The sequence below is a fragment of the Bubalus bubalis genome, chromosome 7 (genome assembly GCF_019923935.1).
Source record: "Bubalus bubalis isolate 160015118507 breed Murrah chromosome 7, NDDB_SH_1, whole genome shotgun sequence".
NCBI classification, from domain to species: domain Eukaryota; kingdom Metazoa; phylum Chordata; class Mammalia; order Artiodactyla; family Bovidae; genus Bubalus; species Bubalus bubalis.
The window spans coordinates 23,840,880-23,866,156 of NC_059163.1; the positions used below are offsets into that span (position 1 = coordinate 23,840,880).

Genomic DNA, 25,277 nt, shown 5'->3' on the forward strand with positions numbered 1-25,277 from the left:
TCATGGTCAGAGAAAATACTCAGTGGTTTTGGTGCTCTGAATGTGTTAGGGCTTTCTTTACGGCTCAGTGTATGCTCGATTTTGGTAAAATTCTATGTACATTAGATTTCTCTATCTCTAACTATTTTAAAAGACTGACCTTAGCCGAGAAAACCTCGAAGGTCCCTTCTGACACCAAGTGTGTGAGATGCCAAAAATAAAGTAACCGGTGAGAGTTACTTCTAGTTCTTGTTTTTCTTTCAGTTAGTCTTTTCTCTTTGATTTTCACAATGAAACACATATTGCTTCTAATTAAACACAGAATAAGAAAAAACCCGCTGTACTTGCTATACAGTTTCGCACTCTTGTCATCGATAAGTAGACGCGGCTCGCCGCCCCTACGCGCTCAGGTAGCGGAGCTCCTACGGAGACCCACCTCCCCGGCCGCGGCCCCTCCCCTCCATAACCACGCCCCCTATACTCCCCAACCACGCCCCCTCCCGTCGCCAACCACACCGATCGAAGCCAGGGCCGAGGGGTGGAGCCCGCAGCGGCGTGCTGACGTCAGAGAGGGCTGCGACACCGCCCGGCCCGCCGGGGCGCTGACGGCGGCGGACGCTCAGTTCGCGGAGCCGGGCCTGGATAGCGGCGGGGCCGTAGGACCTCGCGCGGCGTCCGCGGGCTCCGGGGCGGGGGCTGCGGCGGCGGCGAAGCCCCCTCCCCGGGGAGGCGGGGCCTGGGTGAGCTCCCCGCTTGGGGAGCGGCGGCGGCCGGGAAGGATGCATCAGAAGCTGCTGAAAAGCGCACATTATATCGAGCTGGGCAGCTACCAGTACTGGCCGGTCCTGGTGCCCCGCGGCATCCGCCTCTACACCTACGAGCAGATCCCTGTGTCCCTCAAGGACAACCCGTACATCACCGACGGCTACCGGGCCTACCTACCTTCCAGGCTGTGTATCAAAAGGTACAGACTGGCCGCCTCCGCTGGGTGCGCCAGTGGGGAGCGCCGGCGGCTCCTCCTCCTCTAAACCCTTTTTGTCTGGTCCGCCTGCTGCTTTCCCCGCTGTTCTCCGCGCCCCTTGTTCCCTAGCTGCTCCGTCCTTTTCTGCCACCTCTCCTCTGTTCGTGATCTTTCTTTCTCCCCCGCCGGGGTACTTGATCCATGGACTAATGACGGTAACAATGATCATAGTCACTAACTCCAGTGGGGCTTTGCTGTTTACAAAGGGTTCACATCCTTTATTCCATTCGGTGTTTATTGGGGGTACATGTTGGAATCGACCCCACTGGCAATGGCGAGGACATACTTGCTCCTATGTATACCTAAGCTTTGTTTATTTTTAAGGCAGCCGTATGGAAATTCAGATATTTGGGGCCAGATAAATGCCGGTATAATAGGAAACAAGTTCACATTGGCATAGAAATTTTTAAAAATTCCTGATTCATGCATTTAGTAGATAGTATGGAGCCCCCTCAGTATGGCCCTTGTTCTGGTGAATCTACTGAACTCTAGCCTGGATGACACACATTAAGGAGCTAATTACACTATTATGTAATAACCATTGTGAAAAACGCTGTGTGGGAAAAGCACTATGGCAAAGGGGGCCTATAACAGGGTGCCGCCCTCCATCAGAGCACTATAGAAACATCTTTAAAGGGAATGTCTTCATCATCTACATTCTTAAAATTGAGTCCCTTGAAAGCCTGGGTTTAAAAAGAAAACAAAACTGAAAAATTAGTGTTCTAATTCTTAGACTAGATTTCGGTTAAAACTCACTTGCCTGCATGCTTAGTCTTTAAGTCATATACAACTCTTTTGCGACCTTATGGACTGTAGCCCACCAGGCTCCTCTGTCCATGGAATTCTCCAGGCAAGAATACTGGAGTGGGTTGCCATTTCCTTCTCCAGGAGCTCTTCCTGACCCAGGGATCACACCTCCATCTCCTGCATTGGCAGGCAGATTCTTTACCACTGAGCCACCTGGGAAGCCCTACAACTCACGATATGTACTTAATTACAGGACCCCACTTTAAGACAATTGAGATACTGATGTTGGTTAGCTCTAGGTCAGTGTAGTGACAAACTCCACTGCTGGAATGTGAGCTGTTGAGTTGCTCAAGCAGCAACCACGTGTTTGATTCTTGATCTTCTTTTTGGCACCGTCTTTCCGCTGTTCCTTCACCCTGCCTGCCTTTGAAGTTCTTCTCTAACTCAGAGTCACAAGGTGACATCACTGTCCATCTCTGCTTGGCTTCAATGAATGGCCCAGGGCATTTGACAGTTTGAATCCTGAGTGCCATTTCCTCCCCATCACCTTCTTTGCATAAGTTATTACACAAGAAATCAGAGCTAGCCCCTGCTGTGGATCTGAAGTTCCACATGGATAGAGCGGGTAATGAATTATCTTAAATAATAGCTTTAAACCCACCTCTGCATTCTGATGTTAAGGTCCAAATCTCATAGATCAAGGAGTGAAAATACAGTGCTTTAGATCTCAGGCCATTGAGTGAAAAAGACTTGAGTATGCAGATCTGCCACTTCACAGCTGTGGGACCTTGAACAAAAGTTAACCTCTCTCTGCCTTACTCTCCCCATTTGTAAGAATGAGGGTAATTACAGTATCTGCTTCAGAAAGTAGTAAGGACTAAACGAGTCCTTGTGTATGTAAATACTACACCCAGCCTGGCACATAATAAACACTCAGTAAATGGTAACTTGTTAACACCATTACCTTTGAATTTGAAGCCGGATAGACGCTGATGAAGAAATTGATTGTTGATTTTGCAGCTGATCAGAGTATGTGTCTAACTTCTCATTGATTAAGAGTAGCTCCCCTCCTAGGGATATTCTTCTAAGTGCTCTTCCTACCAGCTTGGTGTTTTCCAGGTTCAGCTTTTGCCCTCTCTTCTTTTAGCTGCCTAGAGGGCCAGCTGTATGTCTATATCTATATAGATACCGATATCTATCTCTTAGATATAAGGAGAGGTTTAGTAGGTCACAGCTGTTCTGCCAGTACTCTGTTAGTTGGAAGGAACATGCCATGATTGTGCCTCTCTGTTCACTTAACCAGGTTACACTGGGTTTCACCACATGAAAAGTTCTGAGGTAACGGATGTGTACTGGCTGTCAAACAGTCCTGGGCTTAGATATGTTTCCTCACATTCCTGCATCTCTTCTCCCCCTCCCCAATATAAGTAGTGTTTATACTTGGAGCTTGTACAGGATAAAGGCTGACATTAATGATATGAGATCCGCTCTATCCTTGATGATAGTTTGATTGTGTGAGACTCCACTATGTTTATGGCATGGGAATATGGGAACCATGGTGACTGCTGCAAATTCTGTGTTAGAGTTATACATTTGCGTGCGTGCTCCCTCATGTCTGACTCTTTGCAACCCGACGGAATGTAGCCCGCAGTCTCCTCTGTCCTTGGGATTTCCCAGGCAAAAATACTGGAGTGGGTTGCCATTTCCTCCTCCAGGGGATCATTCTGACCCAAGGATGGAACCCAAGTCTCTTGCATTGGCAGGTGGGTTCTTTACCACTGAGCCACCTGGGAAGCCCTATTTAAACTCAAAACCAGTTAGGGCATATTGAAAGATGGCAACTAGTACTGATATTAAAAGTTCAGTTTAGTTCAGTCGCTCAGTTATGTCCAACTCTTTGCAACCCCATGAATCGCAGCATGCCAGGCCTCCCTGTCCATCACCAACTCCCGGAGTTCACCAAGACTCACGTCCATCGAGTCAGTGATGCCATCCAGCCATCTCATCTTCTGTCGTCCCCTTTTCCTCCTGCCCCCAATCCCTCCCAGCATCATAGTCTTTTCCAACGAGTCAACTCTTTGCAGGAGGTGGCCAAAGTACTGGAGTTTCAGGTTTAGCATCATTCCTTCCAAAGAAATCCCAGGGCTGATCTCCTTCAGAATGGACTGGTTGGATCTCCTTGCAGTCCAAGGGACACTCAAGAGTCTTCTCCAACACCACAGTTCAAAAGCATCAATTCTTTGGCGCTCAGCCTTCTTCACAGTCCAACTCTCACATCCATACATGACTACTGGAAAAACCATAGCCTTGACTAGACGGACCTTTGTTGGCAAAGTAATGTCTCTGCTTTTGAATATGCTATCTAGGTTGGTCATAACTTTCTTTCCAAGGAGTAAGCGTCTTTTAATTTCATGGCTGCAGTCACCATCTGCAGTGATTTTGGAGCCCCAAAAAATAAAGTCTGACACTGTTTCCACTGTTTCCCCATCTGTTTGCCATGAAGTGACAGGACCAGATGCCATGATCTTCGTTTTCTGAATGTTGAGCTTTAAGTCAACTTTTTCACTCTCCACTTTTACTTTCATCAAGAGGCTTTTGAGTTCCTCTTCACTTTCTGCCATAAGGGTGGTGTCATCTGCATATCTGAGGTTATTGATATTTCTCCTGGCAATCTTGATTCCAGCTTGTGCTTCTTCCAGCCCAGTGTTTCTCATGATGTACTCTGCATTGAGGTTAAATAAGCAGGGTGACAATATACAGCCTTGACGAACTCCTTTTCCTATTTGGAACCAGTCTGTTGTTCCATGTCCAATTCTAACTGTTGCTTCCTGACCTGTATATAGGTTTCTCAAGAGGCAGGTCAGGTAGTCTGGTATTCCATCTCTTTCAGAATTTTCCACAGTTTATTGTGATCCACACAGTCAAAGGCTTTGGCATAGTCAATAAAGCAGAAATAGAGGTTTTTCTGGAACTCGCCTGCTTTTTCCATGATCCAGCGGATGTTGGCAATCTGATCTCTGGTTCCTCTGCCTTTTCTAAAACCAGCTTGAACATCAGGAAGTTTGCGGTTCACATATTGCTGAAGCCTGGCTTGGAGAATTTTGAGCATTACTTTACTTGCGTGTGAGATGAGTGCAATTGTGCAGTAGTTTGAGCCTTCTTTGGCAATGCCTTTCTTTGGGATTGGAATGAAAACTGACCTTTTCCAGTCCTGTGGCCACTGCTGAGTTTTCCAAATTTGCTGGCATATTGAGTGCAGCACTTTCACAGCATCATCTTTCAGGATTTGAAATAGCTCAACTGGAATTCCATCACCTCCACTAGCTTTGTTTGTTGTGATGCTTTCTAAGGCCTACTTGACTTCACGTTCCAGGATGTCTGGCTCTAGGTTGAGTGATCACACCATCGTGATTATCTGGGTCATGAAGATCTTTTTTGTACAGTTCTTCTGTGTTTTCTTGCCACCTCTTCTTAATATCTTCTGCTTCTCTTAGATCCATACCGTTTCTGTGCTTTATCAAGCCCATCTTTGCATGAAATGTTCCCTTGGTATCTCTAATTTTCTTGACGAGATCTCTAGTCTTTCCCATTCTGTTGTTTTCCTCTATTTCTTTGCACTGATCGCTGAGGAAGGCTTTCTTATCTCTTCTTGCTATTTTTTGGAATTCTGCATTCAGATGCTTATATCTTTCCTTTATGGCTTCCCTGGTAGCTCAGCTGGGAAAGATACTAAAAGTAACCTCCTGTTATTCCAACAAAGAATAAACTCATGCCACCTGGAAACTAGTTTGGTTTCAGAACAGCCTCAGCAAAGTTGTTGCAGCATGCCTGTCTTAAAGGACATCTCCAGTGGATCCATTTGTATTTATCCTGCTTGTCTCAAGTCCATTTAACTTTGCACTTGCCTGTTATATATACTGAAATGAAAGTGTTAGTTGCTCAGTCATGTCCGACTCTTTGTGACTCCATGAACTGTAGCCTGCCAGCCTCCTCTGTCCATGGAATTTTCCAGGCAAGAATACTGGAGTGGGTAGCCATTCCCTTCTCCAGGGCATCTTCCCAACCCAGGGATCGAACCTGGGTCTCTCGCATTGCAGGCAGGTTCTTTACCATCTGAGCCGCCAGGGAAACCCAGTGTATACTAAAAAGGTATTTTGAAGTATGCCTAAGCTTAGCAGGTTTTCAGATGCCTATTACTGAATGTCAGACTGTGTTAGCTAGCACCCAGTTTTAATCTGTATGTTTATTTCTGTAGACACGTAGCATCTAATCTGAGCAGGACCCTGTGCTGAGAACAGTGGTATCATAAAGATGAATGGTGCCAGTTGTCAGGGAATTGATATGCTGGAGAATGAGATGGAATTTATACATAAATAACTGAAATGGTAAATATAATAAGAGATGGGAAGGGAAAAAAAAAACCCAAAACTGTAAGATCCCAGGATTGATGGAGTTGTGGAAAAACTTAAACTAAATGGTACATCAAATTTAAAAAGGCCAAGATGGAGTTAAGGGCTTAAAGTAGCGAGTATTTGATAACGTCCGCCACCAACCAAATTGTCCCTACCCTTATAAATGCCTCCAGTGAGCCAGCAGATCTGAATCTGAGCTGCATGTTTGTTTGTTTGTTTTTCCAGTTTGTTCATTTTATCTAATGAGACAGTAAACATCTGGAGTCATTTGTTAGGTTTCTTCCTCTTCTTCACGCTGGGAATATATGACATGACATCTGTGTTACCTTCAGCAAGTGCATCCAGAGAAGATTTTGTAATTTGTTCCATTTGTCTCTTCTGCTTCCAGGTAAGTCTCATTTCACAATCACTATTGTTGCTAAAGAGAACTTTGGTTCCACAGGCTTGGGCAGGTGGCCTTACTCCACACCCACCACTTGCTACAAAGAGCCCCAAAGCAGCGTGTAAGCTAGCTTTTTCAATTTCCTAATAGAAGCACCCAAAGTATGTTTTTCTGAGAGTGTATTTGAAATCCATGAAGTTTGAAAGATTGAGAAAATTTCTTTTTTCTTCCTTTCTCTAGACATCTGTGCTATAAGATTAATCCAGAGATAGAAATCTCTCATTGTGTTCTATTTGCCAACTGAAGTAGAACCCTATTGTGTGCTTAAAACTTGTTTGGGAACATTTCTCACCTTTTATTTGTCTGTGACTTTTGTACTTGTTTCCTTATTGTCTTAATTCTGTTGCCTCATTTTGCTGGTATTAATCTTTTCTCTCACTTTAATGTTAACCTCCTTTGGGCCTTTTGCACTTTCCTGATTTCAAATACTTTCCGTTTCTTCTCTGTGCCATTTCCTCCATTGACCTTACATGTGTTGGTCCCTCAGCACTTTTACTTTTCTTCAGGAATCTGTAAAAGGGCCTTTAAAAGTCATGTTTAATAATTTTTCAAACATGAGTTTCTAAAGAAGAAAGCTAATATGGACCAAAATCCAGATGATATTTTTTAAATTAAAAAAAAATGCAAAGTACAGATAAAACTTAAAAATGGAAAGAAAAAAGTATCATCCTTCCTCCCCCAGACATAGGCCAGCACTTCCAGCAGTTAACCTGCTGCTGCCTGAAAGGGGAATCCATAAGTCAACCACACAGCTGTGCTTTCATTTTGTATTAATCCATTTCAGGCCTTCATCATCTGACTCAAAACTTTGGACCTAAATGATTAAGAAACACAATGGAAACATCCCCCTCTCCCTTTTCTTCTAATTCTAGTTTCTAGAATAAGATTTTAATTTCTTTGAGAGAAAGAATACTCTGTATTGTGTTATTATTAGAAAATTATTTTTTCTTTTTTTTTTTTACAGTATACTCATTCTCAGGTTTAATTTTTGTCCCGATCAGAGCCTAAACATCTCTTAAAAACCTATCTCCATTTTTAAAATGGAAATGAATCCATTTGCCCATACTTACTTGTCTCAGATGGTAAAGAATCTGCCTGCCATGCAGGAGACCCGACTTTGACCCGTGGATCAGAAAGATCCCCTGGAGAAAGGAATGGCAACCCACTTCAGTATTCTTGCCTGGAGAATTCCATGGACAGAGGAGCCTGGTGGGCTACAGTCCATGGGGTCTCGAGTCAGAGTCAAACACGACTGAGTGACTAACACACACGCCCACTATTAAGATGCTCTTATAATCAATAATCAGAAAAACTGGTTTATGCTCTACTGCTAGTTATATGGATACTATCTCCTTTGAGGATCCCACAAGCTTTCCTCTGACCCTTGGCCTGCCCTTTATCCTCCCAGCCACAGCTGATGTTAGTTCAGGGAATATATGTTTATTTTCATAGTGGTTTAAGAAAGCACTGCTTTGCAAAACTGAGAAGATGAAATAATTAAAACACCTGCCAATGAAGAAATGCCTAAAGTGTTAGAGTCACTTGCTCAAGGCTGTTCAGTAGGCCAGTGAAGTCCTGTTCTCCTGCTAGTGCAGTGATCTTTCTGTTACACACAGCACAGCTTGCTGAAGTCACATGAGCACACCTGCCCTACTTACAAATACCATTTTTGTTATTTTTATGATATTATAACTTGTTCACCCAATTTCCCCAGATTCTTCGAGTCAGCAGGCAGATGGTAAATCATCCGTGTATGTATTAATACTGATATACATACATTTAATTTTTTAAAGATATATAACATTTTTTTTCTCTTTCCTGAACTTTTTAAATGCTCTTGCTTTCCTACCAATAAGATTAATAGACTGCATTCTAAATAGTAGAGTGTAATTTCAGGGGCTTTGCACTTTCTCAGAAATCTTTCTATCTTAGAGAAAAATAAAATTTGAGAATGCCTTTCCCTAGATTCAGTTCCTTAACATTCAGTTCCAGAAATATTTTTTTCATATCTCCTGTCTATATCCAGGCACTAAGCCAGGTATTGGGACTCTGGTGCAGAACAAAACCAGCCTGACATCAAGATCGCGTCCCAGAGGGAGAGTGAGGCAGGGCATTGAAGCATGAAAAATGTGTGGACAGGCCCGGAAGCAAGAGACAGCTTAGCACTTTCTGGACTTGTAGGTGGTGTTGTCTGTCTACCTGGATGGAGTGAGATATTCCACAGAAGGAAACTTCCCAGAAAACAGACATACTCAATATGTCAGATAATTTTTCAGCCAGTTTTTTTTTAAGCAACTCTAACAACACGTCCCTTTCAAAACAGAACATACTTTAGTTTAGGCTACCTCTTCAAACATTCACATGTCCTCTGTGAATACCCAATATTTTATTAATCTTTTCCACTTGATACTGTTATTTTTCTCTTTCCAGTTTTACTTTCCTTTTCACAATGAAAGTAGCTTTCTTGTTGTTTCTTTTTATTACTATAAGATACGCTCATGTAGAAATTCGAGCAAACAAGTGGTATTTGGAAGAAAGTATTATAAAAACCCATTTGAAATTCCACTTGCACGGTGGACATTTGGGGTAAAATCGCTCCAGATGTTTGTGGATGCACACATGCGTCACACTTGGCTGCCTACCTTTCTGCCTCCTTCTGAGCGGCATCAACTCTGCTTACGTCACTCAGCACTGTGGCCATGAGGTCTTCTCCAGGCAGTGAGAAGGTACCCCTTCATGTTCTCTGGATGTATCCTTTTATCTCAAGGATAATAGAAAACATAACTTCTTAAAGTTACGTTTAATTGGGTCAGTGCACTCTGACTTGCAGTTTAGTAGCCAAAGCCACAGAGCATTAAGGATTTTAGATAGCAGAAGAAGAAATAAGACTCAAGCTCGGAACCTTGTTTTGAACGTTGATATTGAGGCTGTGGGGACTGATTTGTATATTGTTTGTTTTTAGTCGCTAAGTTGTGTCCAGCTGTTTGGAACCCATGGACTGTAGCCCGCCAGGCTCCTCTGTCCATGGGATTCTCCAGGCAAGAATGCTGAAATGGGTTGCCCTTTCCTTCTTCAGAGGATCTTCCCAACCCAGGGATCGAACCCACATCTCTTAAGTCTCCTGCATTGGCAAGTGGGTTCTTTACCACTAGCACCACCTGGGAACCCCATAGAATGGCTGCTGCTGCTAAGTCACGTCAGTCATGTCCGACTCTGTGTGACCCCATAGACGGCAGCCCAGCAGGCTCCCCCGTCCCTGGGATTCTCCAGGCAAGAACACTGGAGTGGGTTGCCATTTCCTTCTCCAGTGCATGAAAGTGAAAAGTGAAAGTGAAGTCGCTCAGTCGTGTCCAACTCTTTGTGACCCCATGGACTGTAGCCTACTAGGCTCCTCTGTCCATGGGATTTTCCAGGCAAGAGTACTGGAGTGGGTTGCCGTTGCCTTCTCCGATAGAATGGCTAGATGACCGTTTATCTGGCCCATTTTCCCCATCCCCACTGTCCTTGCCTTAGTGTAGGCTCTAGTCAGTGTTTCCTAAGGCTAGTGTTGTAACCTCTCATGTCAACCTTTCTATAAAGGTGCATTTAAAATCTTCAGTAGTATCATAGAGTCCATAATATTGAAGTTAAGACTCCTTGATGTATAGGACTTGTCCTAATCATATGAAGAAGACCACATGGCATTCATTGCTCAGGGTGTTGTGTTCAATATGCTGCTTTTGCTGTGGACCCACCCGTAACCCTGCGCACACCTTTGTTTCTGTCCTTGATGAATGCCAGAGCAACTGAGGTGCCGCTCAGGGGGCAGCCCTCCTATGAAATATGTGACTTTCTTCCTCCTGCAGCTCCCAGCCTCCAGGGTATGCATGGACCCACAGACCCAGTTCCCTCCCTCCTCTGTTTTCTAACTGTGCTCTGCACAGTTCCTATAGGACTTCCAACATCACCATTTGCTCACTTGCCCAAAAAAACTCTCTTTGATAGTAGAGGCTTCGTCTTTGTATCCCCAGTACATGACACACAGCTGGTATTTAATGACTAGAGGGAGTTCAGCTACAGAAACCTCATCAATCTTCAGAGCAGCTGATTGAATCAGATAAGCTTTGCTCTCAACTTGGCAACATAGTCAGCATAAGTCACAATTATTTTTCCTTGAATGCACCAAAGCCATGTTTAACTTTAACTTAAAAGTAAACTCTATACAATGAAGTCTCATACAGGCATAAAAGATCTTAAATTAAGTGAAAAAAACAAATAGCAGAGCAAACTATATAATATGATTTTATCTGATTAATTTAAAATGTGTTCTTATGTGTGTATATATAGACTTCTGTATCATAGGTGTTTGATATGTTGTTCATTGAAAATATCTGGACAGGCACATAAAAAATATTACCAGTGGCTATCACTGAAGAATAGATTGGATAGGGCTTATTTTTTTATATCATCAAATTGCATTTTTTTTCTTTTCATCTTTCTAAGGACATGCCTTACTTCTATAGTAAGTAGTTTTTAAAAGGAAACTTATTCATGGATCAAAATAAGATGCAATAGATAGATTTCCTTCTATTGTACTACTCATTTAAATTGTTTATCTTATAAAATAGCTATCAGTATAGATTTCTTTCTTTATGATTTTTGTCCCCATTTTACCCATGAGGAAACTGAGGCTTAAGAAAATGACATATAGTCATGCACAAAGCCAGAGTCCATGTCTAGGTCTGTTTGACTGAAAAACCTGGACTTCACTTGACCACTTCCCTGAACGTCATGCCTGAGTTGCCTTTATCATTTTGTTTGTGTCACTTTGATAATGTTTGTTTTATTTTCCCTAGGTCTGTATGCTTTGCTCCGTGGGCTATCATCTCTTTTCCTGCCATCGATCAGAAAAAACGTGTCGAAGATGGATGGCATTAGATTATGCAGGAATTTCTATTGGAATACTGGGCTGCTATGTCTCCGGTGTATTTTATGCATTTTATTGTAATAATGTAAGTACTTAAAAACATTTTACAAACTCCCTTTCAGGTATAGGTCTTTTATCTTTCCATGATTTCCTTGAACTTCTGAGTAGACACATAATTAACTAATTGAAACAGTAAAGTCTAGTGGAGGCATAAACTCATTTTTCAAAAGGGACCCATGATCTCTAACATCTGTTATCAGCTCCTACTCCTTTTACTGATTTTCCATGGAAAATATATATATGCTGTCTTCTGAAACTTAAACATTCAGTTCAGTTCAGTCGCTCAGTCGTGTCCGACTCTTTGCGACCCCATGAATTGCAGCACGCCACGCCTCCCTGTCCATCACCAACTCCTGGAATTCACTCAGACCTAACGTCCATCGAGTCAGTGATGCCATCCAGCCATCTCATCTTCAGTCGTCCCCTTCTCCTCCTGCCCCCAATCCCTCCCAGCATCAGAGTCTTTTCCAATGAGTCAACTCTTCTCATGAGGTGGCCAAAGTACTGGAGTTTCAGCTTTAGCATCATTCCTTCCAAAGAACACCCAGGACTGATCTCCTTTAGGATGCACTGGTTGGATCTCCTTGCAGTCCAAGGGACTCTTAAGAGTCTTCCCCACCACCACAGTTTAAAAGCATTAATTCTTTGGTGCTCAGCTTTCTTCACAGTCCAACTCTCACATCCATACATGACCACTGGAAAAACCATAGCCTTGACTGGACGGACCTTTGTTGGCAAAGTAATGTCTCTGCTTTTGAATATGCTATCTAGGTTGGTCACAACTTTCCTTCCAAGGAGTAAGCGTCTTTTAATTTCATGGCTGCAGTCACCATCTGCAGTGATTTTGGAGCCCCCAAAAATAAAGTCTGACACTATTTCCACTGTTTCCCCATCTATTTGCCATGAAGTGATGGGACCAGATGCCATGATCTTCGTTTTCTGAATGTTGAGCTTTAAGTCAACTTTTTCACTCTCCTCTTTCACTTTCATCAAGAGGCTTTTGAATTCCTCTTCACTTTCTGCCACAAGGGTGGTGTCATCTGCATATCTGAGGTTATTGATATTTCTCCCAGCAATCTTGATTCCAGCTTGTGCTTCTTCCAGCCCAGTGTTTCTCATGATGTACTCTGCATATAAGTTAAATAAGCAGGGTGACAATATACAGCCTTGACATACTCCTTTTCCTATTTGGAACCAGTCTGTTGTTCCATGTCCAGTTCTAACTGTTGCTTCCTGACCCGCATATAGATTTCTCAAGAGGCAGGTCAGATACTCTGGTATTCCCATCTCTTTCAAAATTTCCCACAGTTTATTGTGAAACATTAAATTTTACTATTTCCCCACTAAAACCATATAGCTATCTGAGTCTTCAGATGCACATTACACATCTTTTATTTTTGTGTTGCTGGAGTTGAAGATCAAGTTAGTGCTGGTTAAAATTATGAAGCTAGGTGCTACTTTTCATTTTCCCTTCTTATCCTTTATTCCTCTCTCAGTGGAAAAACAAGAAAAGTATATCTGTTAATGTGTTGACCCATATTCTTATATAAGAAATATATTTTCCTTTCCTTAGTCTTATAATTAGAGACAGACCTAGAGACAGACCAGATGAGTGGTGAGTGTTTTTAACAAACATGTTGTCTTCCCTGAATTCTAACATATCTTGTAGCTCAAATGGTAAAGAATCTGCCTGCAACGCAGGAGACCCGGGTTCAGTCCCTGGGTTGGGAAGATCCCCTGGAGAAGGAAATGGCAACCCACTCCAGTATCCTTGCCTGGAGAATCGCACGGATAGAGGACTACAGTCCATGGGGTAAACAAAAATCCCATGACAGACTACAGTCCATGGGGTCGCAAAGAGTCGAACACGACTGAGCAACTAACACTACTACTACCTCTCTGAATTCTTGATCACCGCTGCTTTCTGAGCCTCAAGTTACAAAAGTCAGTTTTTGCCTTGGGTAAGCAGCATTTGAAACACTGTGATCAAATTATACAGCAGCTGATCTGAATTTATGGGCCAACTCCCTCCTCATCTCATGTCTCAGTCAAGTCCATCCCAAGACCTCCGATTCAGAAAGTCCCCATCGACCCGCCTCTCTTTTTCTCCTGCCCCCTACCACACCATTTTCTCTTTTCCTTTTATCCTTTTAGTTCCTTCCCTTTCAGAGCCAAAACTGAGCCACTCTCCCAGGAACAGCGGACCTGCTAGTCACAGGATGAGAGTCTGTTCTGTCTGAGCCCTCCCCTTGGAATGAGGGTCCAGACCATATCCCCAGACTTCACTCCCTGGGAGGGTGGGCTGCAGCACAGGAGACCTCTGATTGTTGGGAATTCTTAAGTAGGATCTTTGTCACTCCACAATAATGGAGAAAAATGGCAGCCCTGCTAGAGTGTAAAACTAGCAAAGTGAAAAATCAGAATTTGGTTTGAATGTAAGAACATTATTAATGATAGCCACTTGCTCATAAGCCATTTGTTCTTCAGGCCTAATTACATTGGAATGGAAGCATGTAATTAAATATATATGCCATTTACCCTGTTGTAAATTGATTTGATTTTAGTAGTAAACTGCCCATATCTGCTCACCTTTCACAACTTACTCGTTTTACATGAAAATGTTGACATCTTTAAAAATAGGCTTTTGAGTATGTAATACTAGAAATTTTTTGCTTATCTTATTCTGTATTTCTCTGAAACCGGTTTTTTGTTTACCTCTTCCCAAGCATATCTGATCATCAAAGAGACTAGTGGGAGAACTGTAAATCTTTTTTCAGAAGAACCATAACTCCAAGGTAGATTAAAAAGGAAAAAAAACAAAAATCCGCTAGAGCTAATACAGTCCATAATCATTTAAAGGAAAAATTGTTTTCTTACCTCTGATATCTCATCATTTAACCAAATATTCAGTTGCTCTAATGGCGCTTTACCTTTTAAGGAACACAGGCTGCTTTGAGAATGAGGCTGAAAACTGTGGACCCTCCATCCCAGATAATATGCATTTGGGTGCAGACTGATCAGTCATTTTGACATGTGAGTTTCAGGAAGTTGTAATGGTCCCAGAGAAGTCCTTAGAGCCCAGGTTAAGAATTCTGTCCTGAGTTGTTAGGACAACTAACAACTTTTGAGCTTCAGGATTAGCTTTTCAACCTCTCGTTTAGATACCTAAATAATTCTGTAAGCCCTTCACACTTGATGTATTTTGAAATGAATGATGATATTTCATGCTTCACCATTTTCCACCCCCAATACACACACACCCTCATGCTGGGTCACCTTGTTCATTTGCTCCACTAGTAGAAGCCATTTGCATGGCCTTTTCTACAGCAAACAGTTGACCCATCCTCTGCTGCCCTATCCCATTGACAGTCAACCATTAAAATTTTAGTTTACTTCAAAAATGCCTCCTGAATCTGGTGCTCACATCTGTGTTTCTTGTTCAGCAACAGTCCAAGCCATTTTCTCTTTGAATCAAATATTTAATACCCTCCTAGCTAGCTTCCTGTCACCTCTTTTTTTTTTTTCTTTCTTTAAACTGATGTCAGAGTTATTCTAATAAGTTAGTTTGAAAAATAACCACATCATCTTTTTCTTCAAGAGCTCTGCTACTCCCTCAGTGCCAGCTTGGAAAAGTTATAAATTCATAGCTCAACAGTGTGTCTGCCTTTCAAGTTCCCTTCACAAAGCTTCCTTGCTCCATTGTGCTTCCTTTTCCTTGAGAGCCCTCTCCTCTCACAAAATCTTACATATTCCTCAGGATCCAGATTAGTTGTCATTTCCTCTATGAAGCATTTTTTAACTCTTCCAGGTAGCAATTGCTCCCTCTTCTGTGGTCCTACAACATTCTGTTCATAACTCAACTGCAGTCCTTATCCTTTGATTATAATCATCTCGTTATGTGTCTGCCCCCCTCATAGCCTGTGAGCTCACCCACTGAGCTTTGTCTTTGTTTCCACAGGACTTTAGTTGCCCCTGGCATATAATAGGCAATGGCACCCCACTCCAGTACTCTTGCCTGGAAAATCCCATGGACGGAGCTGCCTGGTGGGCTGCAGTCCATGGGGTCGCTAGGAGTCGGACACGACTGAGTGACTTCACTTTCACTTTTCACTTTCATGCACTGGAGAAGGAAATGGCAACCCACTCCAGTGTTCTTGCCTGGAGAATCCCAGGGACAGGGGAGCCTGCTGGGCTGCCATTTCTGGGGTCGCACAGAGTCGGACACGACTGAATCGACTTAGCAGCAGCAGCAGCAGGTAATGCTTTTGTGTGAATAAATGTGTTCTTTACCACCTCACTTTGGGGTCTGGTTTGTCATCCTAAGAGACCTAACAATTGTATGCAACGTGCATTGTTTTAAGGAAGGAAGGTAATTGTGTTTGGAAGTGAAAATACCAAAGTAAGTACAGTTTGGAATGCATTCCTTAGAAGCCAGAATTGAAAATTGCTTGTTCCCTTCCGTTATTGTCAATGACAATTGAAATGCGATGTCCTTTCGTTCTAGTATTGGCGTCAGGTATACTTGATCACCGTGCTTGCTATGATCCTGGCCGTGTTCTTTGCTCAGATCCATCCCAATTACCTCACGCAGCAGTGGCAGAGGCTGCGTTCTATCATCTTCTGTTCTGTTTCCGGGTATGGAGTCATCCCTACTCTCCACTGGGTGTGGCTCAATGGAGGAATCGGTGCTCCTATCGTCCAGGTAGGCTGAGTGTGGTCAGTATGTTCCCGTTCTTTTTGTCCTTTTAATCTCATTCCTTCGGGTAAAATAGTGTACTCCGGCCAGGTGGGTGGGTCTTTGTCATTTGAGGGCACATTTATAATTGCATAATGATGCAGTAATTTTTCACATCTATATGTTAATAAATAAATAAAACATACTCTGCAGCATAGATTCTAACTACTATTTTCTTCTGAGATGTATTTCTGTAAGATGATATGTTCTTAACTGTTTTCTATTCCCCTTGGAATGTAAATATCCAAGTCCTTCCCGTAGAGGAGGACTCCTAAGTTTCCAGCTTTGTCAGCTGGGGCAAGGTCCATGCCAGGAGAAGCAGCTGATTTGCTTGTTTGTGGAAGGGAAGGAGTTGGGAAGGATTTATTCTTGGACCTCTTGAGTACCTGTGGGATGTTAAAGTGGAGATCAGGTGTGGATTTAGCTCAGAGATTGAGACTAGTAATAAAGATTTGAAAATCTCTTGGCAGCTAGAGCCATGGGACCATACTCTACCCTGCAAGGAAAATATATTGAGAAATAAAAGACCATTAGTTGTTACAGGGAGAGCTGGAGTACATTAGGGAGAACCTCAGAATTCCTCAGCATTCTTGAGAAGGGAGTTAGAAGTAAGATCTAAATTCTTAGAGATTTGTATATAAATGCTCTAAGTATGTGCTAGGGAGTAAACAAGAATTTTTAACATAATTATGCTGAGAAATCTAGAAGAAATTGCATACACTTGTTACAATAGGACCTTTGAAATATGGAGATTTAAATGCAGGTTTTACTCAAAAGAATTATATTTTTTTAGGAGAGGAGAGGCTAATGGTAGGCTTATATACTATTGCTAACAGCATGGTGGAAATCATCTGCATATAAAACTAAAAAGAAAGGAAGTCTGGTGTAGTGAATTGAGTGATATGATTTGGCTCTGTTGCCAACTTGAGAATGAGGGTGATGCTTTATAAGACTAAAAAATTGGGATAAAGTTGTGATAGTGGTGATAAGTAACTTCAGTGATTCTGGTATCTGTGAAAACATCATTTTTGTGACAGTTTTGTTGCCGAGGAAATAGAATGGAGAAGTGCCACTCTCTTAATGGATTCAATCCTAACCAGAAGTGAGTAATTGTTGACACAGAAGTGAATGTTTTGGGATGAGGGAAATGCATCTTTTTAAGCTTATCATATGGAGAAGGAAATGGCAACCCACACCAGTACTCTTGCCTGGATAATCCCATGGATGGAGGAGCATGGTAGGCTACAGTCCATGGGGTCGCAAAGAGTCGGACACGACTAAGCGACTTCACTTTCACTTTCAAGCTTACCATAAGCTTATCTTGTTATTAAAGAAAGAGAACCAGACCTATTAGGCCAGTAGATTTTTAAGAAATTGAAAAAAATAAGTGTGGGGGAGGGCGGGGGGGGGACACTTTCCTGTGTTCAGCAGTCTTAAAATAGAAATATGGCTTAGGAAGACTGGTTCTCTAAGATGGAAATCTAATATAAACAGAGATCATCCCAGTACAGAAACAAAGGGAGACTTCCAGAGAAATTCTCCAGTAAGGTCTAGTTTTAAAAAGATGGAGAGAGAGGCGCTTGACCAAAGATGCAAAGTTCCAAACAGCTGTCCTGGAGGTACAGTGGAGCTTTGTTCTAGAATGTTTGTAGAATCTGAGGTTGATTGTCTGAGAACATAGGTTTCAGGGGAGAGGGGCTCCATGATGGTTCTCGAATATGTGTAGAGGGAAGAAAAGTCAGTTGTTTTATTTCTTAAATGGCTTCTTAGTAAATTAGGTTTATAATCAGAATTAGGAACAAGGTGTATGAATTAGAGCTGGCTGATTTTCTTAGGGCAAGGAAAAGCTTTCCAAGGATCTTTGCACAGTAGTATTCAAGAGAATCATTTATCCGGGATGGTGAAACAGATATCACTGTTGGGCTGAGCCTCTTGGGTCTTTTCCAGCCACAGATCCCTGTTTAGTCTCTTTGCTTATTCAGCTGGTTACTCCATTCCCACATGTATTCCACCCAGGCACCCATGTTGTAAAAATGGGAGTTGGCTGCCCTTTGCACTTTCACCCTGTTGAAGCTTTAGCTGCTCTAGTGCCCTGAGCCTTAGGGCAGTCTCTGTGTTCCACTCCTATGAAACGCTTCCTAAAGTACTGAGAGCTAGGTTTCTATTACTGGAGACTGTCTGTAAGATTCAATAGACTTAAATCCCACCTATGAATTCTAATTCTCTCTGTTTAATTATATTAATTAGATTTATAATATCAGTAAGTTGGAAGTTCAGTCACAGTTGGGAGATCTGTGAAAAACTGTGTTTTGCTTTTCAGGACTTTGCACCCCGTGTAGTTGTGATGTATGTGATTGCTCTTCTTGCTTTCCTGTTCTACATTTCCAAAGTTCCAGAAAGGTATTTTCCAGGTAGGTACATGTTTTTATAATGGATTTATGACTTTAGTCTAAATGGTGGAGGTATATACGTCAGAGTATCAAAACAGATTTTTTTTTCCCAATATTACTGATTATAGAATGGCTTTTCTCAAATGTTATCTAAAACTTGAACTCTCTGATGGCTTTCACAAACTTTTTCTTTCATTGTCACAATAGAAGTTGAGTCCAGTGGATAGGGTTACCACCATTTCACTTCACCATTTCATTTCACCATTTCAATAGTGAGTTCTCAACCACTGCTTTTTTGTGGAGCGCTTTGTTCCACAAAAGTTGCTTATGCTTAAAAATTAATTTATATATGCAAGATTCATAAAACAAACTAGAAGCAAAGGAAAATAATAGGATAATGGAAGTAAGCCAGGTTTAGGATTACTTCTCAAGTATCTGTGGTAAGTTTCTATATAAGGCCCATCAGTCTGACTTTCAGCTTCCTGGCACCCAGTGGTGAGAGGAAATTAAGGATCTTCATGTCCCCAAGACTTACACAAGCCAGGAACTTAAGGACAGATTTCCCTGCTTCAGTTTAGGTAAAAAAGCCTTCTGATAGAAAAGAACTAAGAGGACACTGGGTAAAGAGAATAATGTTCGCCAAAGCATGTATTTGCTTGTTTCGGAGCTTCAGCTCTAGAGTCAGATGCTGCTGCTGTTGCTGCTAAGCCGCTTCAGTCATGTCCGATTCTGTGCGACCCCATAGACGGCAGCCCACCAGGCTCCCCCGTCCCTGGGATTCTCTAGGCAAGAACACTGGAGTGGGTTCCCATTTCCTTGTCCAATGCATGAAAGTGAAAAGTGAAAGGGAAGTCGCCCAGTTGTGTCCGACTCTTCTTGACCCCATGGACCGCAGCCCACCAGGCCCCTCCGTCCATGGGATTTGCCGGCACGAGCACTGCAGTGGGTGCCGTCGCAGTCAGATGACTTAGGTTGAAATCCCCGATCCGCCCCTCATTAGCTGTTTGCACTGAAGTCACACAAGATTTCTCAGGCCAGTTTCCTTCTCTGAAATGTGAAGATAATGCTTTTCTCTCCTGGGTATTAGATGAGAACGTGCACGTGAAACATTTAGCTCAGTTCCTCAACAAGTAGCGAGCCCTCAGTAAAGGTTAGCAGCTGTAGTTCCAGAGCCCCCAGCCCCAGCCCATAAATGAAGTAAGTGCCTTAGGAAGGGACAGAGTGGTGTGAGCGCAGGTGAGCTTTGGCGCCACTCAAGAATAACAGGAGACAGAGCATAGTGGTTTTCCGGTGTTGGGGCTGGGAGTGGGGAGCTGTTTAAGTTCAAATTGAAAATTGTCCTCCCTCTCTCTCGGGTTAAGAACCTCTTCCACAGTGAATTGAAGATGGTGTGCCATTTGTCACATGTATTGGGGAAGAAATAAGGATGAGAAACCATGAACTAGGGAATGAATAGACCGCAGAACCTCAGGCATTCCTCTGTGCACGTGACCTTTCGCTAGTGGGTTTTAAATAAGGGTGGAATACAGAGAACTTGTGTATAAACATTTGGATTTGGGAACATAACTTGGACATGTCCCTGAATTGAAGACCCACCCATGTTCTAAGCAGGGTTAGAATTCTCAGAAAACCGTTCTGGTGAAATACATTTTTACATCATTTTATTAATAATTATTTTACTATGAATTTCTTCTTTTTCACACATACAGGTAGAAAATTAACTAATGAAAGTTCTCTACACTCGTGATTATAGCCATCATGTTTTTAGGCCCTAAAATATTCAGATCAAAAGTTCTCAGTTGTCTAATACAGGACACCTATAAAAGGTCAAATGTTATGTAACTTAACTTTTCTCAAGATGAGCTTGACATAAAACGTGCCCCATGTAGCTGAGTGTGTGCTACATTTGTGCAGGGGAGAAAACAGAGTCCATGAAAAATGAAAAGTCTCTACAGAGAGAAGTGTCAGGTGTTCATGAATGCATGGCTTAGAAACCTTGTCTGGCCGGTCCTCTGATGACCTGGCTCTAAAGAGAAGCACATTGTAGTGGTGGGGAGACGGGGGCTGAACACTGTGAAATCAAAAACCTTTCAAACCTAAGAACTTTCTTTCAGCTTATGTCAGTTTTTGTTGTTGTTTTTTTTTAATGTAAACATCACAGTGGCATTTGTTGGATTCAACGATCCCCAAGTTCTCCATGGACAGAATTCAGTGAATCTGTGATATTTGCATTACAACCGATCAGGTTTATGATCCTCAGTATTTTATGCTTTAAAAATGAGCCTGAACTTCACTAGGCTCTTAAACGGTTCCATGGCACCAAAAAATAAATAAATAAAAGTCTAAGAACAGAAAGGATTCTGTTGACTTACACTTTAAAATCTACATACTATACTGATTATTGTTCTTGGTAGAGAAGACAGAAGGTTAGAGAATATTTATGTGACCATAGATGCACCAGGAATTACATTTCAATTTCTGTAGTTCTGTATTTTGTTATTTTTCAGTATGCTTCTTACCTGTTAGTTATTTAATCTCCTTGGAATTTATACTGTAACCAGAGAGAAATTAATTCTCCTAAGTTGTCATTCTCTTTTCCAGGGGCTCTTCCCAACCCAGGGGTCAAACCCAGGTCTCCTGCACTGCAGACAGATTCTTTAACTGTCTGAGCCACCAAGGAAGCCCATATATAAACTAACCAGCCTTAGTTAATTAACCTATTTTTTGTTATTAATCAGTTGCTCAATCATGTCCTACTCTTTACGACCCCATGGACTGCAGCAAGCCAGGTTTCCCTGTCCTTCACCATCTCCCCGGGCTTACTCAGACTCATGTCCACTGAGTCAGTGATGCCACCCAACCATCTCATCCTCTGTCGTCCCCTTCTCCTCCTGCTTTTAATCTTTGCCAGCATCAAGAACTTTTCCAAGCAGTTGACTTCGCATCAGGCGGCCAAAGTATTAGAGCTTCAGCATCACTGATTAAATTTTTCTATTTGTTCCATTTGTCTGATAGTACAAGATGCAGGTCTGAGCTGTCTCTTTACACACCTGCTTAAAATTTAAAATGCTTCAAACAGACTTATACCCAAAAACAGCTGTGTCTCTGCTTCATGCCTAATCAACTCCATGATTTGTAGCACTAATTTCCATTGCTTCTCTCATGTGTTGTCTTTTCCTCACCAGATATATATGTTGAGACATGGGAGACAAAAGGTCAAATTCCTGAAATTAACCACATCTAGATTTTGAAAAGACATTTAGAATAGTATTTCTGAAATTCACCAGTACTCTTCATGAATACAGCCTTAAAGTCAGACTCAATATGAATTAATCTTTTTTTTAGAAAACATTTGGGTCTGAATTAATCTCAGTTTCTGAGACTGCCAAAATCTTTTTGCTACTCAGTCATATTTCTAAGGCCAGAGATTGAAGTATATTTTTATTTAAAGTCAAAATCAGTTCGGTTCAGTCATTCAGTTGTGTCTAACTCTTTGCGACCCGATGGACTGCAGCATGCCAGGCTTCCATGTCCATCACCAACTCCTGGAGCTTGCTCAAACTCATGTCCATTGAGTCAGTAATGCCATCCAACCATCTCTCATCCTCTGTCGTCCTCTTCTCCTCCTGCCTTCAATCTTTCCCAGCAACAGGGTCTTTTCCAAAGAGTCAGTTCTTCGCATCAGGCAGCCAAAGTATTGGAGTTTCAGCTTCAGTATCAGTCCTTCCAATGCATATTCACGACTGATTTGCTTTAGGATTGACTGGTTTGATCTCCTTGCTGTCCAAGGGACTCTAGACTAATCAGTACTCTTTTCTCTCTACCTTCCCTTGCAGGACAACTAAACTACCTCGGATCAAGCCACCAAATCTGGCACATCCTTGCAGTAGTGATGTTATATTGGTGGCATCAGTCGACGGTGTATGTCATGCAGTATAGACACAGCAAACCCTGTCCTGATTATGTTTCACATTTGTGAATTCAGGTATGGCCGCCTGGGTGTATTCAGTTGTTAAGCAATATATAATGGGGAGCTCTAGACCCCACCGTTTCTAGGATTCCCATTCATTTTTCCTTTTCCCTCTGATTGGGTAATATCATGAGTAGTATTTTATAAATATGGAAAAATATACTTGGGGATCAGTAATAGTAACTGCTTTGTGGGCCCTTAAGACTACTAACTTGCTGCTTGTACAGAAAGTGAAAATTTTAGTTGGCATTCCCTAAGAATCATCTGAATAACCTGAATGTGAAGCCAGTACTCTCTTTCCTGAGCACCAGCTTAACTTCCTTAGGAAGGGCTCGCCTCTGTTATAAAGTGGAGTTCTCCTGTATGGTTCCTTTAATAGAAGACAGAGTAGATGATCAAGTTTTAAGTGCCTAATCAAGGCAGCGTTTGTGATGGCCTGTGCTCAAAGCAAGCTGATCGTGATTCTGAGTAATCACTAGCCTTTCTATGGCTGGTTTGTGAGAAACCAGCACTTCGGATCTTATTTCCTGTAGGTTCTCTTCTTAGGAGCACTCAACTTTTTAGTTTGCTAGAACAAAACGTTAAACCTCTTCTTCAAGTTGAGAGAGGTGTTGAGAAAGGGAAAAGAACTGCATTGTCATTTCCCATCTAATAAAAATCATACTAAGAACCAAGTACATGACAGGTGACAAATTCTGTGGTCTAATTACCAAGTTATTGGCCATTTAAGCTTTTCAGTTTCCAGTATTATGATTTAATCCCATATAGAAGAGTTGAGCTCCTGGCCATAGATGGCAGATTTGGGGCTCCAGAATTCCTATAACAGCAGACTTTTCACCCCTCTGAGTTTGAGGTCTTAATTTCTTGATTGATGGGGATTCCCAGGTATATGGTGCTACTTTCAAGGCCACAGAATCTACATGGCCCAGTTCTTGACACTGAAATGAACCTTAAGCCTTAGAACAAAGTCATGCAGATGCCCCATTTGATGACATGATTAATTCACCTGCGTTCTGGCCTTTCCCTCTGTATGCATGTGTTAGTATTGCGCTGAGAACTCAAACAGTATTGATATACACTAGCTAACATTTGGGTCTGATACTTCATTGTATATATTAAAAAATAGATCTCGCTGCCCTATACCACAGCCTCGCACCCTTGTTTTCTGGTCTTCTCATATGCATAAGTTAAATCCCTTAAAGCAGTCATTCATAAAAACATGTTGTTTTTTGGAATATAAAATATTATCCAAGTTTCTGAATGGGTTGATATCAGCTGCTTTAATTACTGGTGTATATTCAAAACATTGAACTTTCTAAGTATCAGGAGGTGTTGATTGATAGTAAAATTTATTCCCAGAGTGCCACTTAAACATTCGATATTTAGAATGTTACTTTAATGTGCCCTAGTTTATGCATCTGTAAAATTTTGTATCTCTTTTCAGTGTAGTGTTGCTGGAATATGAATTTCCCATGCTAGTATCTCAGCAAGGCGAATTCTCCCCCAGTAGACTAAGGGCACACCACATTATACCCATTATTCTGATGGAACACCACTTTGAAAATGGCTATTTTAAAAGAACTGACCAAAAGAAAATGGCCAGAAATTTGATCCGTATGCTTAGTGAAAGATGATTTTGGTGAAATGATAATAGGATATATTTTCTCTCAAGTATCCCTATTGACTTACATGATACTATTGCTTTTAAATAGATATTTTGTCATTTTTGCTAAACAGACTATACTGAGTAGTTATAATTAATTTAAAAATGAAGGAAAAGTCTGCTTTACGTCTGGCACCATTTTTAATTATAAAATCTCAAAAACATTCAAGTTTCATTTTTTTTCCAATTTTTAGAAAAAGTCCTTTTTTGTTATAGTGTATGAGTTATTTAATCCTTGACTTCTGAATTGATAAAAATGACCAATTTTAAGACTTCTTGAACTTAAAAAGCATATAGGTCTGACTGAAAGGAGAACTAAATTATACCATTGTAAACATTTCATCTTTTTATGAAAATATTAAATATTGTAAGAAAGTTTTTTTATCTTTACTATGATGTACTTATTATAAAGTAGGGAATGAACAAATGTGGATTGCCGTCAACTATAAGCACTTCTGTATATCAGCATTTATTGACCACCTACTGTGTGCACATCACTACTGGCAAAAATTTTAAGACATTGTTAACATTAAAGAATAAATATTTTAAAATTGCCTATGAATCTGAGCCTTGTAATAATGTATATTTTTGTTTTTGTAGATTTATTAAGATTTTAAAAGTACACTAGTCAGCTACAGTATTAAAAGTACTAAAAAAGACTGCTTTTAATTTTACCAATGTGTAAACTATAAAAGCTCTTTACTTATAGACTTTACATTTTAAAATTATTCATGGCTGTTTTAAATTGTCTATAGTGATTTGTAAGGTTGTAGTTAACTCATTTAAGGGAATAATCTTTCTACATAAAACCGCTTTCAAATAGCAAGATAGTGCTTGTCTTCTTTTTTGTTACACTAAGAGCAATTCAGTGAGCTGCATGGCAAAATGTGTAAATAAACTGGGTTTACTAAATATATAAGTGCTGTTTGTCTTTCTTTATAATACATAACAG

General features: G+C 41.4%; 1 protein-coding gene across 4 annotated transcripts in view; it reads left to right on the forward strand.

The window, feature by feature from the left end:
* Positions 1-545: 545 nt before the first annotated feature.
* PAQR3 (progestin and adipoQ receptor family member 3) overlaps positions 546-25,277 on the forward strand; it is a 32,830-nt gene continuing 8,098 nt past the window's right edge. For 2 of the 4 annotated variants that reach the window (XR_003110540.3, XR_327129.4), the window contains exons 1-6: positions 547-943; positions 6,385-6,547; positions 11,437-11,592; positions 16,072-16,269; positions 18,623-18,713; positions 22,529-22,677. Coding sequence is in view for 2 of the 4 variants with exons in the window: in XM_006053742.4 (XP_006053804.1) it covers positions 759-943; positions 6,385-6,547; positions 11,437-11,592; positions 16,072-16,269; positions 18,623-18,713; positions 22,529-22,671 (936 nt within the window). In the remaining 2 variants the exon portion in view is untranslated. Of the gene's footprint in view, positions 944-6,384; positions 6,548-11,436; positions 11,593-16,071; positions 16,270-18,622; positions 18,714-22,528; positions 25,242-25,277 lie in introns of those variants that run through there. The other 2 variants (XM_006053742.4, XM_025289849.3) reach the window with 2 other exon arrangements.